The 19,231-nt window shown below is 40.1% G+C and overlaps 1 protein-coding gene across 6 annotated transcripts in view; it reads left to right on the top strand.

Annotated features, from left to right (window-relative positions):
• Window positions 1-19,231, top strand: part of SYNE1 (spectrin repeat containing nuclear envelope protein 1) — a 443,793-nt gene that overhangs the window by 399,869 nt on the left and 24,693 nt on the right. For all 6 annotated transcript variants that reach the window (XM_070603011.1, XM_070603013.1, XM_070603016.1 and 3 more), the window contains 6 exons: window positions 199-361; window positions 11,734-11,921; window positions 12,821-12,971; window positions 15,800-15,982; window positions 16,503-16,640; window positions 18,348-18,539. In XM_070603011.1, coding sequence (XP_070459112.1) covers window positions 199-361; window positions 11,734-11,921; window positions 12,821-12,971; window positions 15,800-15,982; window positions 16,503-16,640; window positions 18,348-18,539 — 1,015 coding nt within the window. The remainder of the gene's footprint in view (window positions 1-198; window positions 362-11,733; window positions 11,922-12,820; window positions 12,972-15,799; window positions 15,983-16,502; window positions 16,641-18,347; window positions 18,540-19,231) is intronic.

The following is a 19,231-nucleotide window of genomic DNA, read 5'->3' on the forward strand; positions in this document are numbered from 1 at the left end:
GTACTCTTACTTCATCTCCGTTTTATGGATGAGGAAACAGACACAGAGAGGTTGTGCAACTGCTCAAAGTCATACAGCCAGTAAGTCGCTTTGGCTCTAAGGAATTCAGCTTTAGACCCAACACTCCCTTCTGCTCACGAGGGAAACCTGAGTGGGGCCTCTCACAGAAGCTGAGTGCCCCTCCTTCTCTGCCCACAGGGTAAAGAAGCTGAAGGAGACTCTGGTTGCTGTGCAGCAGCTGGATAAGAACATGAGCAGCCTGAGGACGTGGCTGGCTCACATCGAGTCAGAGCTGGCCAAGCCGATAGCCTATGATTCCTGCGACTCGGGAGAAATACAGAAGAAGCTTAACGAACAGCAGGTAAGAGTGCCAACAACTGAGGGAAAGTAAGTAGGCTCTTGCATGTCTGTCCTCCTCCAGGAGAGAAGGGTGGGCACGAGGTGGTGAACTGGGATGGAAAATCAGGAGGAAGCTAGACAGGGTTGGTGAGAAAGGGGAGGCTTTGTCTAGGCAGGTGTTTGGGGCAAATAGGTCCCATGTCACCACCAGGATTGACTCATAAGAAGTTATGCCATCATAGGGTTCATGTTGGTCCACCCAAAGGCCGTCCTAAAATGGTTGTCTCCAAAATGTGCTGACAGTTTCATTTATTTGTGGGTCACTAGCTCACTACTCTAGACTTAGAAAGGAGCTTCTTTTTCTGCATATAGTGTTTGGAGAAAGATCACGGGGTGTGCTCAGAGTTTTAGAGTCTAAAGCAATTCTGTTTTACAAGGAGGATTGCGTGACCTGCACACCGAACTGTAGTTTCACCCTTGTGTGTGTAGTGAATAGAGCACATCGCACTGGCATACAACACACAACCCAACCACGCAAAACAGGGTAACCCTGAAACAGGCATAGAGAAGCGATTTTCACCTCCCACTCTCCTTGCTGTTTCTTACTAAGCATAGCAGACCCCAGTTGTCAGTATTAAACACCATAATCCCCCATGAGAAGTATTGCTACTCTGTGCCTTTAAATTGTCCTTGAAAATTCTATCCACGCTTTAGGCCATTATAGCTGAGTTACTTAAAAAATGTTAAGAAGTATAAAGAGGGATTGGCCTGGTGGCATAGTCATTAAGTTCACACGCTCTGCTTTAGCTGCCCAGGGTTCACGGGTACAGATCCTGGGCCCAGACCTACACACCACTCATCAAGCCATGCTGTGGTGGCATCCCACAAACAAAATAGAGGAGGATTGGCACAGATGTTAGCTTAGCAATAATCTTCCTCACCAAAAAATATATATATATATAAATAGACCTATTTCTTCAATCTTATGAAAAAGTTTATGTACTTGCTTTATTTTTCAGGCTCTTTAAACCAATGAGAATAGGTATTAAAATACAGTTTTTGGGTATTGGGGTTACTTTGATATTTCAAGTAGCGTTTCTTTTTAAAAAATATTGTTAGCAGGCCATTTTTCAATTGTGGTGAGATTACAACTCTCTGATAGATTCTGAGGTTTGAGATTCTGATGATGGAACAGTGGGGTGATGGTTACCCTCCAGCTCCCCAAATTCTCCTGGAGAAGATGGTAATGATGTCTACAGTGATAACTATTAAAATACTAATGGCCAGTATTATAATTTAGCAAATGTAAGAAAATCAGAACCGTATCCTGTTAAATATGGCAAGTTGATCATAGGGATTTATAACCCCGCCTACTACTAGAACCCCAAAAAAGGTTAAAACCCACAATGGCGTAGAGAACAGGAGAGAAGACGATAGAAAAGAGAGACATCCAACAGGACTTTGGAAGACAGAAAGTGAATAGATGAGTAGCAATAGTATGACTTCACCCCACTGCCTCAACTTGGTTCCCAGCATGTCACTAACCAGGCTTATACAACAGCCAAGAGATGGGAGGGACCCTCTCTGGAGAAACTGACGAGACCAAGAGAAGAGATCTTTGGGTAGTGATATTAGTATCAACCAAAGACCTGACCCCTACCTACCTTCCCTACGGTGAAGCCTCCCGCCTGGCATGTCTTGGATGCATGCATAGCTTCCAAGGGCTGACTCATTCATAAATAAGTGGATAGGCAAGAATCTCTACCACTAAAGAGAACTTCTACATGGAAAGAAGAGACCAAAATAAATAGGAAAAAAAAAATCCAAGAAAACGCATTGTAGAGCGAGGAAAAAAACAAACCAACAAAATAACCTCATAAAGATGAAAGATTTTGCATTCAGAAAAGAATATCATTTTTTTAAAAAGGGACTTTCAGAATTGAGAATATCTCTCAAAAAGCAAAACAAAAAGATAGATATATGAAAAGTAGAAGACAAAATATAACAAATTAAAGGATTAATGCAAGAGTTTCAAAATCTAATTCAGTTATTCCATAAAAGTCCCCCCAAAAGAATAAAGAAAACAGAGAGGAAGAAATTTATCAAAGTAGTAATGGAAAAGAATTTCCCAAACTGAAAAACACACTTCTAGAGCACAAGGCCCTCACATGCCCAGGACAGAGCAAAACCATTATGAACGTTCAGAACACGGGCAATAAAGAGAAGATCTTTAAGGTTTCTGAGGTGAAAAAGTCTGATTTCTCCAAAACAATGCTGGAAGCTGGGAGAAGCTGAGAAAATTATTATTTTTTTATTTATTTGTTTTTAGATTGGCACCTGAGCTAACGACTGTTGCCAATCTTTTTTTTTCTCCTTAAAGATTGGCACCTGAGCTAACAACTGTTGCCAATCTTTTTTTTTTTCCTGCTTTATCTCCCCAAATCCCCCGCGCCCCCCCCCCCCCGTACATAGTTGTGTACTATAGTTGTGGGTCCTTCTAGTTGTGGCATGTGGGATGCCGCCTCAGTGTGGCCTGATGAGCAGTGCCATGTCCACGCCCAGGATCTGAACCAGCAAAACCCTGAGCTGCTGCAATGGAGTGCAAGAACTTAACCACTTAGCCACGGGGCCGGCCCCAAAAATTATTAATAATTTAAAATATTATACCCATCATTCAATATATAAAATATTTGCCTCCTATGCACACATTCACAGGAAGCTACTGAAAGATATGCAACCAATACTAAAATGAGAGGAAAAATAATATTCAACCAGGATAAAGAGAGGGAAATTCCCAGGATGATGGTAAAGGAAAGTTCCAGATGAGAGCTGTACTGAAACCTAGAGAGCACACCTGCCCAGACAAAAGTAGAGAGATAAGATGCTCTGAGATGGAAGGAAAACAGATTGCCTGATGGGCTTAGCCACAGTGGAAGGAGTTTTATTAACTCCATAGGAGAGAGAATAGAAGCTGGCAATACATATTTTAGAGAGATGGAGAAAGAGAGGGAGAATTATTGATTCCAGAAAAATAAAAAGTTACATAAGAAAAGAAATCTAACCATAGCAAATTTTGTTACTCATACATGAAAAATGCTGAATAACCATAGTCGTGCAAGCAATGAATATGGCTCTAGCTATAAGATAAGCTAAAACACGTATTGGAGCCCCATGAGTCATGTAGAAGTTTATTCCTTTTCTACTATAGGAGAGTCAATAATATCTAAAATTAAAAATCAGGAGGGGGCCAGCCCCATGGCCAAGTGGCTAAGTTCGTGCCCTCTGCTTTGGCGGCCCAGGGTTTCACGGATCCTGGGCGCTGCTCATCAAGCCATGCTGAGGTGGCGTCCCACATGGCACAACCAGAGAGATCCACAACTAGAATACGCAACTGTGTACTGGGGGGACTTGGGGAGACAGAGCAGAAAAAAAAAGAAAGATTGGTAACAGTTGTTAGCTCAGGTGCCAATCTTTAAAAAAAAAAAAAATCAAGAAATAGCAACATAAAGGTGTTACTTAAAAATACAGAAGTAAGAAACAGAAGACAGAGCTACAAGAGGTGGAAATGGTTGTTTCTGAAGAAGAAGAATCTGGAGTGGAAAAGGGACTGCTTCATTGGGAGTTCAGTAGTAGTTTTTGACTTTTTAATATATTAATGTATGCTTATGTTGCCTTTTAATTAAATTTTAAATTACAGTTTAAAAAAACTGTGCACTGGTGGTTAAAAGTAAAGACGTTTTGGGTTCAAATCCTGACCTCACCACCTTTCTGCATGACCTGGAGCAAAGTAATCAACTGTTTTAACCCTCATATCCCTCCAGCCCAGTAGCATAGCAGTTAAGTTTGCGCACTCCACTTCAGTGGCCCGGGGTTCGCAGGTTCACATCCTGGGCACAGACCTGCACACGGCTCATCAAGCCACGCTGTGGTGTCATCCCACATACAAAATAGAGGAAGATTGCCACGGATGTTAGCTCAGGGCCAATCTTCTTCAAGTAAAAAGAGGAAGATTGGCAACGGATGTTATCTCAGGGCAAATTTTCCTCAGGAAAAAAAAAGAATGCTAATATTCACAGTGTTATTATAAAAATTAATGAGGAAAGCATGTGGCACAGGGCCTAGCTCAAAGTGGGTGCTCAGTAAATTTTATTTTAATCATACCATATTTACTGCAGTTTCCTTGGTGGAAAATGTTTGATAACGATTCTGTAAAATTTGTGGCATTTGGGATCCATGTTGTAAAAGACAGATAAATAGTAATCTGTCTCCAGAGGGGAAAAATTCTGACAAATATTTAAATAGGTGAAATGGATAAGAAATGTGTTTTCTCCTATTTCCCTGTGTGGAATTTCTGGGTGTTTCTCTTGACAATGTATCTAATTCTTACAGACTTAATTGGGCAGAAATATATGTAGACTTGAGATGGCCTCAGAGAACATTTTGTCAAATTTCTCTGTGTTATAGATGAAGAAGAATAAATTCAGGACACTCTGTGACCATTCGAGACCATTGCCAGTGGAGGTTCAAGCTGAGAATAAAATACCTTAAGCGTATTAGGGCACTTATATATAATTATAAAACCCCTCAATCCTTACTTCGTTTATTGATTTTAACAAAAACTTTTGAGCAGAAGCACTAGGGGACATTTCTCTGATATTTGCTGTGGGAACCTGGTTGAGTTCCTGGAGGTAAATCTCTCAAAATTGTGAGGACCCCCCTGTGAGCAGGTCCCCTGGCATTTTTAATTCTGAGTCATCCACACTGAGCCTAATCCACTCCGAGAGCTAATCGAAAGGATGTGGAGAAGCCATGTCATCAAGATGCGACACGGGTCATTCCTGAGTTAAGCCCCCGTCACAAGACCAACTAGCAACTATCCATAGGCAAGACACCACAGTGAACATCCCAGAACCCGGGGGGTGAGGCTGAAGCAACCCCTGGACCACAGAGACCAGGAGGAATCGCATTAGAAGGATAAGGGGAGCGGCTGGAATCTGACCGCATCGCCACTTGCCAGGCTGGCACAGCATTGCACCAAGAGGGTCCCTCTGGGCCTATGGCTTCCCCAGTGGGAAAAGAGAGGCCAACGTGGGCATCCAGCTCCCCTGGAATTATGGGATGCATCCCCAGAGGCCCACTTGAGTCTCACTTTACAGGAATCGCTAGGGGAATTGGTGGGGCTCGACCACTGGGATCACATAGAGACAGAGAAGGAGGGTGTGGCTGATAGCAACCAGCACTCAGATCTTCGCCGACCACATTCCTGCTAGTAGCTGCACCCAAGCAGAGATCCTAGCCAGCATCTCTGCCCTTACAGAGCCAAACCAGTGTCCTCATCTGGCCTGGGAGCTCAGTTGGCAGTTCTCCCTGATTGAGTCCCCAGACAAAGGGCCATACTGGCCATGGAGCCCTTTCTACCACTCGGCCTGGTCAGGGAAGCAAATTCTCAGCCTCACCCAACAGCTGAGCATGGCCTCCAGTCTCGCCCCACCGGGAAGCCAGGCCAGAGAACCTAGGCAACCATGGAGCCCATCCAACAGCCCTGCTTGGGCAGGGAGCCGAGCCTCAGCCCTACCCAACTGCTGAGCATAGCTTCTGGTCCTGCAACCAGGGAGCCTGAACAGTGACCCTCGCAGCTTCAGAGCCCAACCTACATCCCTGCCCAGCTACCCAGACAGTGTACAACCCCACCCAGCCATGGAGCCCAGCCTACAACCCCACTTAGCAGTGGAGTCCAACCTAGAGCCTTGTCTGATGGCTGAACACTGCCTGCAGCCTTGCCCAAGCAGGGAGCTCAGATCGTGACTCCACCCAATCACCAAGCATAGCCTGTGGCCCCATCCAACAAGAAGGCCTGGACAGTGACCCAGCCCAACCATGGAGCATAGTCTCTAGCTCCCCCCACTGTGGGATACAGCTGGAGGCCCCTGCTGACCAGAGAGCCCAGCCAGTGACCTTGACCAACAGGGGAGCACAGCCAGTGGCCTACCTGATCATGAAGCCCAGACTGTGGCCTCGCCCAACTTTGGGGCACAGCCTGCAGCCCTACATGATCACAGAGTCTAGCCTGAAGCCCAGTCCAACTGCAAAGCCCTGCCTGTGGCCCCAGCTGAACACAGTCCAGCCAGCAGCACCATGTGGTCTCAGAGCACAGCCTGACATCCCACCCAACCAGGAGCAATTGCAGAACCCAGCCTGTAGCTCTGCTCAGTGACAAAGTCCTACCAGTGGCCCCGTTCTGCCAGGGAACACAGCCTGGGACCTCACCCAACCAGAGGCCATGGCAGAGCCCAGCCATCAGTACCTGCTCCTTCATGCCACCTCAAAACATGGAACATTGTCCAAAAATAGATGATGTGTTAGACCACAAAACACGTCTCCACAAATTCAAGCAAATAGGAATTATATCAAGTATCTTTTCCAGCCACAATGATATGAAACAAGAAATCAATAACAGGAAGAAAGCTGGAAACTTCACAAATATATGGAAACTAAATGACACACTTCTGAAGAACCAATGGATCAAAGAAGAAATCAAAAGGGAAGTAAAAAAAATCTTGAGACAAAAAAAAGGAAATAAAACTTATCAAAACCTATGGGATGCAGCAAAATAAGTTCTAAGAGGGAATTTTATAGCCATAAACAACTACATTAAGAAAATGGAAAGATCTCAAATAGACAACCTAACTTTATACCTCAAAGAACTAGAAAAGAACAAACTAAACCCAAAGTTGGTAGAGGAAAGGAAATAAGATTAGAGCAGAAATAAATGAAATAGAGAATAGGAAAACAATAGAAAAGATTAACAAAACTAAGAGTTAGTTCTTTGAAATGATAAACAAAATTGACAAACCTTTAGCTAGACTAACCAATAAGAAAAGAGAGGACCCAAATAAATAAAAATCATAAATGAAAGTGGAGATGTTACAACTGATACCACAGAAATACAAAGGATCATAAGAGACTACTATGAATAATAATATGCCAACAAATTGGACAACCCAGAAGAAATGGATAAATTCTAGAAACATACAACCTACCAACACTGAATCATGAAGAAACAGAAAATCTGAACAGTTCAATCATGAATAAGGAGGCTGAATCAATAATCAAAAACATCTCAACAAAGAGAAGTTCAAAACCAGATGGTTTCACAGGAGAATTCTACCGAACATTTAAAGCCAATCCTTCTGACTTTTCCAAAAAGTTGAAGGTGAGGGAACACTCTCAAAGTCATTTTACAAGGCTAGCATTACCCTGATACCAAAGCCAGACGAGGACACTATGAGAAAAGAAAACTAAACACCAATATCCCTGATGAATATAGATGCAAAAATTCTCAACAAAGTACTAGCAAACCAAATTCAACAGCACATTAAAAGGATCATACACTGTGATCAAGTTGGATTCATCTCTGGATGTAAGAATGGTTCAACGTACAGAATAAATATGATATTTCAAATTAATAGAACGAAAGGTAAAAATCATGTGATCATCTCAATAGATGCAGAAAAAGCATGTGAAAAAATTCAAATGATAAAAACTCTGAACAGATTGGGTATAGAAGGAACATACCTCAGCATGATTAAGGTCATATATGACAAGCCCACAGCTAACATTATTCTCAGTGGTGAAAGGTTGAAAGCTTTTCCTCTAAGATCAGAAACAAGATAAGGATGGCCACTCTCACCAATCCTATTCAACATAGTACTGGATTCCTAGGCGGAGTAATCACACAAAAGAAGAAATAAAAGGCATCCAAATCAGAAAGGAGGAAGTAAAATTGTTTGCAGATAACTTGATCGTATATATAGAAAATCCTAAAGACTCCAACAAAAAACTGTTAGAACTAATAAATTCAAGAAGGTTGTAGGACACAAATTCAATGTACAAAATTCAATGTACAAAAATCAGGGGCATTTCTGTATGCTAACAATGAATTATCTGAAAAAGAAGTAGAGAAAACAATTCCATTTACAATAGCATCAAAAACAATAAAATACTTGGAATATAAATTTCACCAAGGATGTGAAAAATCTGTACAGTGAAAACTTAGAGTTTTCATAAGGTACTGATGAAAGACTTTGAAGAGGATGGAAATAAATGGGAAGATAACCCATGCTCATGGATTAGAAGAATTAATATTGTTAAAATGTCCATACTACCCGAAGCCATCTATAGATTCAGTGCAATCCCTATCAAGATTCCAATGGCATTTTTTTAAAGAAATAAAAATAATAAACTGGGCTGGCCCCATGGCCAAGTGGTTAAAGTTCCATGTGCTCCACTTCAGCGGCCCAGGTTCGCGTGTTTGGATCCCAGGTGCGTACCTACTCCACTCATCAGCCGTGCTATGGAGGCATCTCACATACAAAAAATAGAGGAAGATTGGCATGGGTGTTAGCTCAGGGCAAATCTTCCTCACCAAAAAATAAATAAATAAATAAACCTAAATTTGTATGGAACCACAAAAGACCCTGAATAACCCAGGCAATTCTGAGAAAGAAGAACAAAGCTGGAGGCATCACACTTCCTGGCTTTAAATTATGTTACAAATTTATAGTAATCAAAACAATGTGGTACTGGCATAAAAACAGACATATAGATCAATGGAACAGAAGCCAGAGCCCAGAAATAAGCCCCCACGTATATGGTCAACTAATATTTGACAGGGAGCCAGGAATATTCAATGGGGAAAAGATAGCCTTTTCAAAAAATGATGTTGGGAAAACTGGATAATCACTTGCAAAAGAAGGAAATAACCTCTATTTTACACCACTCACAAAAGTTAACTCGAATTAAAGACTTAAATGTAAGACCTGAAACCATAAAACTCCTAGAAGAAGACATAGGAAAAAAGCTCCTGAACATTGGTCTTGAAATGATTTTTAAATATGACACCAAAAGCACAACTAACAACAACAACAAGTAAACAAATGGGACTAAATCAAACTAGAAAGCTTCTGCACAGCAAAAATAATGACCAATCAAATGAAAAGCCTACCTGTGGAATGGGCGAAAATATTTGCAAATTATGTTATCTGATAAAGTATTAATATCCAAAATATATAAGAAACTCATACAACTCAATAGCAAAAAAAAGCAAATAATCCAATTTAAAAAGTGATTGAAGAACTTGAATAGACATTTTTCCAAAAGAGACATTCAAATGGGCAACAGGTATATGAAAAGATGTTCAGCATCACTAATCATAAGGGAATGGCAAAGCAAAACCACAGTGAGATATCAACTCACACCTCTTAGAATGGCTGTTGATCAAAAAGACAGGCAATAACAAGTGCTGGTGAGGATGTGGAGAAAAGGGATCCCTTGTGCACTGGTGGCGGGACTGTATATTGGTACAGCCAATATGGAAGGCATTATGGAGGTTCCTCAAAAATTAAAAATAGAACTCTCATATGATCAAGCAATTCCACTTCTGGGTATGTATCCAGAGGAAACGAAATTGCCGTCTTGGAGAGATACTTCCATCCACACGTTCATTACAGCATTATTTACAACAGTGAATATGTACATGGAAACTACCTAAGTGTCCACTGATGGAAGAATGGTTAAAGAAGTTGGGGTGTATATACAATGGAATATTATTCAGCCATGAAAAAGACAGAATACTGCCATTTCCAACAACATGGATGAACCTTGAGTTCATTTTGCTAAGTGAAATAACTCGGAGAAAGACGAATATTGTATGATCTTACTTATGTGTGGAATCTAAAAAATTGAACTCATGGAAACACAGAGTAGATTGGTGGTTTCCAGAGGTGGGGGTTAGTTATGGGGGAAATAGATGAAAGTGGTCAATGGGTACAAACTTCGAGTTTGTCTAAGTTCTGGTGATACAGTGTATAGTATGGTGACTATAGTTAACAATATCGTGTTGTATATTTGAAAGTTGCTGAGAGAGTAAATCTTTAAAGTTCTCAACACAAACACACAAATTCTAAGTATGTGAGGTGATGGCTGTTAACTAAACTTACTGTGGTAATCATTTCACTAGATACATATATCAAATCATCATATTGTACACCTTAAACTTACACAATGTTATATGTCAATTATGTCTCCATAAAGCTGGAAAAAGAAACTTTTGAGTACTTAGGGAAGAGTAAATCAAAATGCTAAAACTTCTTTAAATACATGGATTGTGGTAAGTCCCTATCACTGCTTCCTAATGTATATACTTGTACAAGATGCACTTTAAGACCTACAAACATGTGATCTCATTCACTCAAGTCTCTGTCTTTATTCTGAGCAAATGTTGAGTTCAATTTTTGTGATATTTTATTTTGTATTTTTAGACCAGCAATTCCTGTGATAGCTTCCATAGAAATGAAGAAGGGTATGCAAGAGATTTGAGAAGTGTTTAGTGAAATAGAAATATTTTGAAAGAATTTATCTTCTAGTGTCTAGTTTATAAAATCTCCAAAAATTAATCAAAAGCACTGTTATTGGAGTCAACCATAGGCTAGTGCTTGTAGAGAAGACATTGGAACATGGTGTTAAAGAGAATATACACACAAGGATGTAAATGCCAGCTATCTGAGTAAGTTGGGGAATTATCACCAGAACAAGATAACAGCTAGGCAAGTTCAAGAACTGCACCAAAGAAAAGGAAAATACTTTAAGGAGCTTGATGAATAGGGTAAGCAAAAGATGGTTATGGGAGGCCTCACTTTTAATTAAGGAATACTTTGCATAAATTGAGTTAAAAGCTCAACAGAAAAAAGAATGTACATTTTCCATTTACCTTCTATGCAGTATGAAAATTTCACATGGTAGACCGCTGGGGAAATTCAATGCCTTGTTTATCATCATAAGCTTTCTATTTCTGTCCTACATTTAAAATTGCTCACTGAGGAAGCTGCTGATGGTAATGATGTCATACATGATAGAGAACCCAAGTCCCTTAAACCATGGTGCCTTTTAATGATGGTGGAATTAACTGTTTAAAACAGTTTGTGGCTCTTTAGAGAGCAAATCCGAGCTCTTAACAGGAGCACCTGTATTCCTTTGATTGATTGATCGATGGATTGGAATGGAAGTGATATATCTGTGAAATGGAGTCTGGGGCAAGATTCATTTTTCGATCACTAAAGAAGCCAATTTTACTCTTAATATAGTTAATATAGTCTGTTTCATTTGTTCAGTTTATATTTTGATATTGCTCACATGGCTGAAATAGCTCTAGTTTCATTTTCTCATACTTTTGAGCTTGCCGTACTTTCATAAATGAAGTTGAACAAACCTCACCCAATCAAGGAAATGAAATATTTGTCAAGGTTCTGCCTGCCCATTTATCAGTCAGTGAATACTGCTACAGTTTCTCCCCCCTGTATGCAAGTATTTGAACCAGGTATGTCTCATTCCCTACAGGAGCTTCAGAGAGACATAGAGAAACACAGCACGGGCGTGGCCTCTGTCCTCAACCTGTGTGAGGTCCTGCTGCATGACTGTGATGCCTGTGCCACAGATGCCGAGTGTGATTCCATCCAGCAGGCTACACGAAACCTGGACCGGCGATGGAGAAATATCTGTGCTATGTCCATGGAAAGAAGGCTCAAGTAAGTGGGATGTTCAAACAGTTGGGAAAGAGGGAGGACTGAAAGGAAGAAAAAGATGACCCAGAGTACCCATGGTTCACTATTTCCTTTTGGTTGCAATGTCCAAAAACAGCCTTGGTTTCACAAACTTGCCGTCGCCTACATTTAGTTGGGAAAATAAGTAGGTATAAAGGTAGTATATAAATAGAACAACCCCAAGTTACGCCTGACTTAACGGTTTAAATATAATTCAGAAAAATAAACATATGCCCTTGCTGAGTGAGTATAAGGTTACAGAATTGATGGTGTGAAAAAGCAACATTTTTTTATTAAAAATGAAATAATAAAACAAAGTGCTTATCTTTAAACCGTTTGAGATTCAAGGCACTAAAAATTAGTGATGTGTTAGAAAATTATCATCATGATTTAAGGCACAGAATCTTTGCCTCTCTGGGGAACGCTTGAAAGGATAACATTTGTCTTGCTATCATAGGTTGATTTTGATGATGGTGAGTTTGATGTAGGAATTGATGGATTTTTAAACATTAGATAATTTATTTTAGTGGAACCTTGGTGTGAGTGTGCACCGTGAACATCGTGTTGCACTTCTAAACTTCCTTTCGCAGATCCAGAACAGTTAACATTGTGTGCTTGAGACACTCGATTTGACTAAGTCCAAATCCAGAGCTGCAGGATGTGTTACACACACACACACACATACACGCGCGCACAGCTGTTTCATTTTAGCTCAAACAGTTGTCTCTTTTTCACTCTGGTCAAATTTGGCGCAAGGCACAGTTATTGTTTGGCACAACATTTGTTTGTTTGGGCACTCTTAATCCCGTTGCAGGCAACAGGCAGGGTTCTGGAGCATAAACAGTCTCAACAGTCCGATTCTGTTCTTTCGTTTCCTCTGTCAGAATTGAAGAGACGTGGCGACTGTGGCAGAAGTTTCTGGATGACTATTCTCGTTTTGAAGATTGGCTGAAGACTTCAGAAAGGACAGCTGCCTTCCCCAGCTCTTCTGGGGTGCTCTATACAGTTGCCAAGGAAGAACTAAAGAAATTTGAGGTGATTTACAATTCCAAATATTTAATCCTTATTTTGCTATGAGAACAGCCAGCTGGTGGTTGCTTTCCCGAGACATAACCTAAGTGTTCACCCTCACATTATTTGTTCCAATCGCTGAGTGATGACTTTGTGGTCATCTTTATTATTATCATAAGTAGACAAAGAAGGGGGGAAAGAAGGTTTTTATTTTAATTTAAGATGATCAAGAATTACAAACACAGTGGTAATGAAGAGAAGTTCTATTAGAAAACAAGAATCATGATTTCCCCCCAAAAGATCTTGGCATTCTTCTTATTTCATAATTATTCACAATCAACCATCTAAGACTAAAATATGATGGTTTCCCATACTATACAAATCCATCTTCCAAATATATTTTCTTGATTTTTTTACCTAATTGGAGCATTGATATATATTTTTTAATCATCGATAAAATAGAATCAGCTCCAGAATTGAATAAAACATTTTAGTCATAAGCCATTTCTAATTACGAATGAAGAGCCATGCCATTCTTATGAGTCACCAAGACTCTTCAATTACATAGAGACAAAAATAGCAGCAGTGAAATCATGTTCATAAAGGAAGGAATCGTTCGATAACTGATCCCTGTTCCTTGCTGGTTGTGCAATCTTGACTCTGCTCCGTCACTGTGATACTGTGAAACCTTGACTTCTCAGCTGTCTCTCATTTTCACAGAGGAGCTGGCATGACCTAAAGTGGCCCATTTTTTAATGTGAATTTTCTTTTCCCATCAATTCCCACTGATCGGCAGAAATATACTCATATATATTGACAACAAACAGTTCTGACGCACGTAGCTTACAAACATCATTCTTGGTTGCTAATTTCGGCCCCAAGCTTCCCAAGATGTTTAAAAATAAAACTAAAACTCCAACCAAATCCAGCTGAGTTCGTTTTTACCTTACAATTTGCGGATTTATATATAACTGTACCACTAAATTACAGGAAAAAAATTTTACTATATAGAAGGATTTCCCTTAGAAAACTTCTAGTAAAAATCCAGAATAAGCTCTGCAGTACATTCCAGGTCATCCGGTGTGAACCAGTGCTAGTGGAAGTGTTCACGTACTGCATCTTACTACACTCAGCCTCCTAGAGGTTAAAACCTTCTATAATTGGCTTATACTACAAAGCAGATTATATGAGGTCTTTTTGATGCTATTTTGGACTCTCAGATTTTATGGCAAAGGTTAGCCATATATTTGGCTTCTACAATGAATGATTTTATAATTTATCTTATAATTAATTTTCTTAAGAGACAGAAAGTAATCACTAAAACAAAATTTTGTTTGGAGACCAACAAAATTTAGTCTGGCCAATTGCAGGAATATTTGGGATGGATCTGGGTTTGCTGGGGTGCCCACATGTGGTGCCCACCATCACGCCAGCAGGCAAACTTTTACTCCGACTTCCAGTAATGGCAAAAGCTGAACATGCCCTTCCACTTCCTTTTCTGAGGAAATGACTTAAAGTTTGATAGAATAGAAAATTGGATTTATTAGGATGAGGGCTCTTAGAGCAACGCTCAGAAGGAAAACCATTTCAGAGGCATAAATGTGATAGCATGTAAACAGTGTGATGAGCCAAAGGAAACAGAACTTTGGGATTTAAATGACTATATACAGTCCAATTAATTAGAGTTTTCTATCTAATGCCAGGATAGAAATCAGTCATAAATCGTTTACATGAGTTTGAAAAAAAAATGCTTCATTTTATTTTGGCCAGATAATTCTTATGCTAGGGCAATGCTAGATTGCAGAGAGAAAGAAGAGAGTATTTTACCTTCAGAAACTCTAAACCGTGCATAGACTCACCTCCAAAGTAAATAGACAGTACCCTGTAAAGTGGTTCATCAGCTCTAACACGTTTTAGAAAAAGAGAATAATTCACGGGAGCCACAAAAAAGAAATAGAGCATGTTCCAAACTTTTTTCCATGTAAGGTTGCTTGTGTTTGACTGAACTGCTTTTCTTAAAAATAAATAATAGTGGGGCTAGCCCCATGGCCGAGTGGTTAAGTTTGCACGCTCTGCTTTGGTGGCCCGGGGTTCGCTGGTTTGGATCCTGGGTGCGGACCAACACACCACTCATCAAACCATGATGTGGTGGCATCCCACATAGAAGATCTGGAAGGGCTTATGACTAGGATGCACAGCTATGTACTGGGTTTGGGGAGGGGGGAGAAAAAAGAGGAAGATTGGCAACAGATGTTAGCTCAGGGCCAATCTTCCTCACCAAAAAAATTTTTAAAAATTAATAGCTTGCATTTAGAGGGCCATCTGTAAAAGGCAGTTTCATTTTTTTCCTTAATGGACACCAGAATTGAGGCACTTTCTGGATTTTGAGGAAATAACGTATCTTACAAATAAAAAACCAGGTCTATTGTGGATCTTTTTCTCAGTATTGAAATCAGAAGTATTGAACATTTCAATCACATTTCAGCACACTTAAATATGTTTGTAGTCTGTTTTATGGGAAAATTTTTTTCAGGCTGTTAATTATTTTAAAAGCTATATTCTATATATGTGTGTGTTATATGTGGATATGTACATGTACATGCTTGAACATATATACATATATTTACTACTGTGTACCATTTTCTTTCATATTTGTGTTTGATCCACTCTCTTTCCTTAAGCCACCCTGATTACAGCACTTTGCTTTAACAAAGGGAAGTATACTCTTGCTAGAAATGGCCTTTTCCCTATCCGTGACCATGTGACTTCCCATTCTCCCCGATTCTGCAGTATGACCTTGCTGAGAGCCTGTCCCCCATTTCCCTCACCCATATGCTTCTCTGTGGTCTTAGGCTTTCCAGCGCCAGGTCCACGAGAGCCTGACTCAGCTGGAGCTGATCAACAAGCAGTACCGCCGCCTGGCCAGAGAGAACCGCACTGACTCTGCGTGCAGCCTGAAACAGATGGTTCACGAAGGCAACCAGAGATGGGACAACCTGCAAAAGCGTGTCACCTCCATCTTGCGCAGACTCAAGGTCTTCATTATGCCTCTTCCGTAGCTTAGAGCCCAGAGGACAGGAGGGGGCTATTGAAACACAACGTTAAGACATAATCTCAGTGATTTTGTAAGACTGGGATGGCAAGATGAGTGTCAGGGGTTAGTTTTTGAGTGATCTGAATGTTCCATGCACAAACGTTGTGGGGCCTCTTGAAACATTCAGTTAAGCCACTGGCTCAAGGATCAGCAAAGGATGACATTCGGTTGTCTGAAATTCTAATGTGGAAGAAAGTTTCCTTCGATTTTTTGCTATTAAATGACCTCCAATCTAATAACATTTGATAGATTCCAACAACCTCCTTATGTAACACATTATGGAAGAGAAGTTGTGTAAAATTATAGGAGCATACATCGCCTTAATTTATATGATAAAGGATTGCAGGGTTCTCGTTGCTTGTTAAGAAAATGACTTTTCAGAAGAACATTGGAATTGGCAGTGCCATCTCAGTACGTGTATGTGGCCTTGTTAATTGTTATTATTTTCTCTCCACCTCCAGCATTTCATTGGCCAGCGTGAGGAGTTCGAGACGGCACGCGACAGCATTCTGGTGTGGCTGACGGAGATGGATCTGCAGCTCACTAATATCGAGCATTTTTCTGAGTGTGACGTTCAAGCTAAAATAAAGCAACTCAAGGTAATAGATTATTGATATTCCAAACGATCAGTGTGAGGCAAGTCTGAAGAGGAAGGCCTTTGTAGATCCTTTTGTGAAGAATATCGTAGAGAACTCTTCTTTTCAAAAAACTAGTTCTTCTTGATTGAAAAAACAATTCGGAAAATGCAAGTGATGTTAAAAATGAAATAAAGAACATTACCGAGAGATAACAACCATACTTTTAATTATTAACTTGATTGCCACAGTGTTAGGGGTCTTCCTTTTTGGTTGTTTTTTATTTTTTTGATTTATTTCTAGTACCTTCAAATTATTTGACCTCTGTGCTCCAGAGCAATACAACTCTCTCGTGTTAGGATTTCATTCCACATATTCAGCCCTCTTAGATGCTAAGTTAATTTGAAAGCATATTTGATGTGTTTTGCTATATAATTTCCAACACAGTGGCTAGTTAAAAACTTCAATAGGAGGCATGTATATTAGATATAAGGATTCCCTAAAAGGAAGAGCATTTAACAACTTGAATAATAAGCAAGGAAGCTTGTGAAATTTTCTTCCCAAGATAGTTAGATTTTTTTTTTCCCCTGAGGAAGATTCACCCTGAGCTAACATCTGCTGCCAACGTTCCTCTTTTTGTGTGTGAGCCACCACCACAGCGTGGCCACTGACAAGCGTAGGTCCCTGCCTGGGAACCAAACCTGGGCTGCCAAAGTGGAGTGTGCCAAACTTAACCACTAGGCCACCAGGGCTGGCCGAGATAGATTTTTTTAAAGAATAGTCATCATGCCCATAACCCTAGGTTTTTATAAAACAAGGAAGTTACCCTTAATTGTAGATTCTCAGAATGAAAAAATCATAAAATAGCCCTGATGTTCTGCCCAACCCCTTCCCCTGTTGCCCCCCTCCCCCCCCCACACTGACTCTCCCCAGTTGTTTCACAGGCAAATCAATATTTCAAAACTTTGACAAGAAATCTCTCCCAAGTGGGAGTCAAATCTTTTCTTTTTGGCCTCTGGCAGGGTTATAGAGCTCGTTACCAGCCTCCCTTCTCTCCTGGTATTCTTTTCATTATTGGACAATTTCTCCTATCCCCAAGTTTATTCTTGTATTGAGTTAAAATTTATCCCCTAAAACTTGTCCCCAGGAGCTTCACTCTTTGAACCATATAGAATGAGCCTAAATAATCCTCCAGAATTCCTTGTTTTTCAAATAGTTATCATCTTTCCTGCTTGTGTCCTGAAACAATAAAAGCATCATCTGAGAAGAATTTGTGACATTAATTGTCTTTTGGATGGTTTCTCTTAGTCACGTTTGACATATAATCAGGAAATTTAAAATTAAAATCTTCAGTATAATTCTTTAAAAAGCTAAATTTGTTTCAGGCACACTGTATTGCTTACCATTGCGTTTCATCGGGGATGACCAGTGCTATCAACTTTATGATGGGTTTCAATGTTTTTTCCTGTGATTCTCTACCCACACTGTCTATGGTGGTAAATTTTATTAGCCAAAGGCGCCTTTCTGGCCGTGGAATTCTAACGTTTCCATTTCTGACTCCTGTTGTGATTTAAAATTTTTACTTTTTACTTTAGAAAGTAATGGCCTCTTGGCTTGTCATTGTTTATGGTAAATTCAATATCCCCTACATGGTTTTTCTAAATATGTATCTTATAATTATCTCATGTCAATGTGAGCAATAAAAAATTACACGAGATTTGTGCTCCCTAGGCCTTCCAGCAGGAAATTTCTTTGAACCACAGTAAGATAGAGCAGATCATTGCCCAGGGAGAACAGCTGATAGAAAAGAGTGAACCCTTGGACGCGGCCGTCATTGAGGAAGAGCTGGATGAACTCCGACGTTACTGTCAGGAGGTCTTCGGCCGCGTGGAAAGATACCATAAGAAACTGATTCGCCTGCCCGTATGTATCTTTTTGTTTCATTGTCATTAAATCTAAAGAGAATTAATTATGTGAGGTTAGGTAGCATTGTACAGTGGATGAGAGCTCAGACTCTGGAGCCAGCACCCCCGGGTTTCAGTCCCAGCTCTGACACGTGATGGCTACATAACCTTGGACAAGTTACTTCTCGTCTCTTGCCTCAGGTTCCTCACCTGTAAAACGGGTTTAATAACAGTACCTACCTTGTAGAAAGGATTGCTTGGGGCATGAAGTGAGTTCATATATAGATATAAAGACCTTAGAAGAGTACTTAGCACATATCTTCTATGGAAGATAAAGAAGCTTCTGGAAGAAATAAGGAGAGGAAAGTGAGCCATGTAGACAGTTGCTCAGTTGATGAGGTTATTTAGTTTAATTTTTTCTCTTCTATTTCCCTAATTGCTACCATAATCGCATCCCATTGTCGAGACGTTATTAGAATATTTTGCATCTGGGATATAAGGTAAAAAAGGACCAGCTATGCCTTTATTAGTAATTTCCATTTGCTCCTGATATGTCCCATTGTGTACCTAGTGTGTTACAGGCAAGGTACTAGGTTGTCTTCATTTACATTGTCTTAGTTAATCATACATCAGTTTTGTGAAGTAGGTTTTAATATTATTTCCATTTTACCAGTGGAAAAACTGAGACTTTGGTAGATTAATTTATAAGAC

This window comes from Equus przewalskii, chromosome 32 (genome assembly GCF_037783145.1).
Source record: "Equus przewalskii isolate Varuska chromosome 32, EquPr2, whole genome shotgun sequence".
NCBI lineage: Eukaryota > Metazoa > Chordata > Mammalia > Perissodactyla > Equidae > Equus > Equus przewalskii.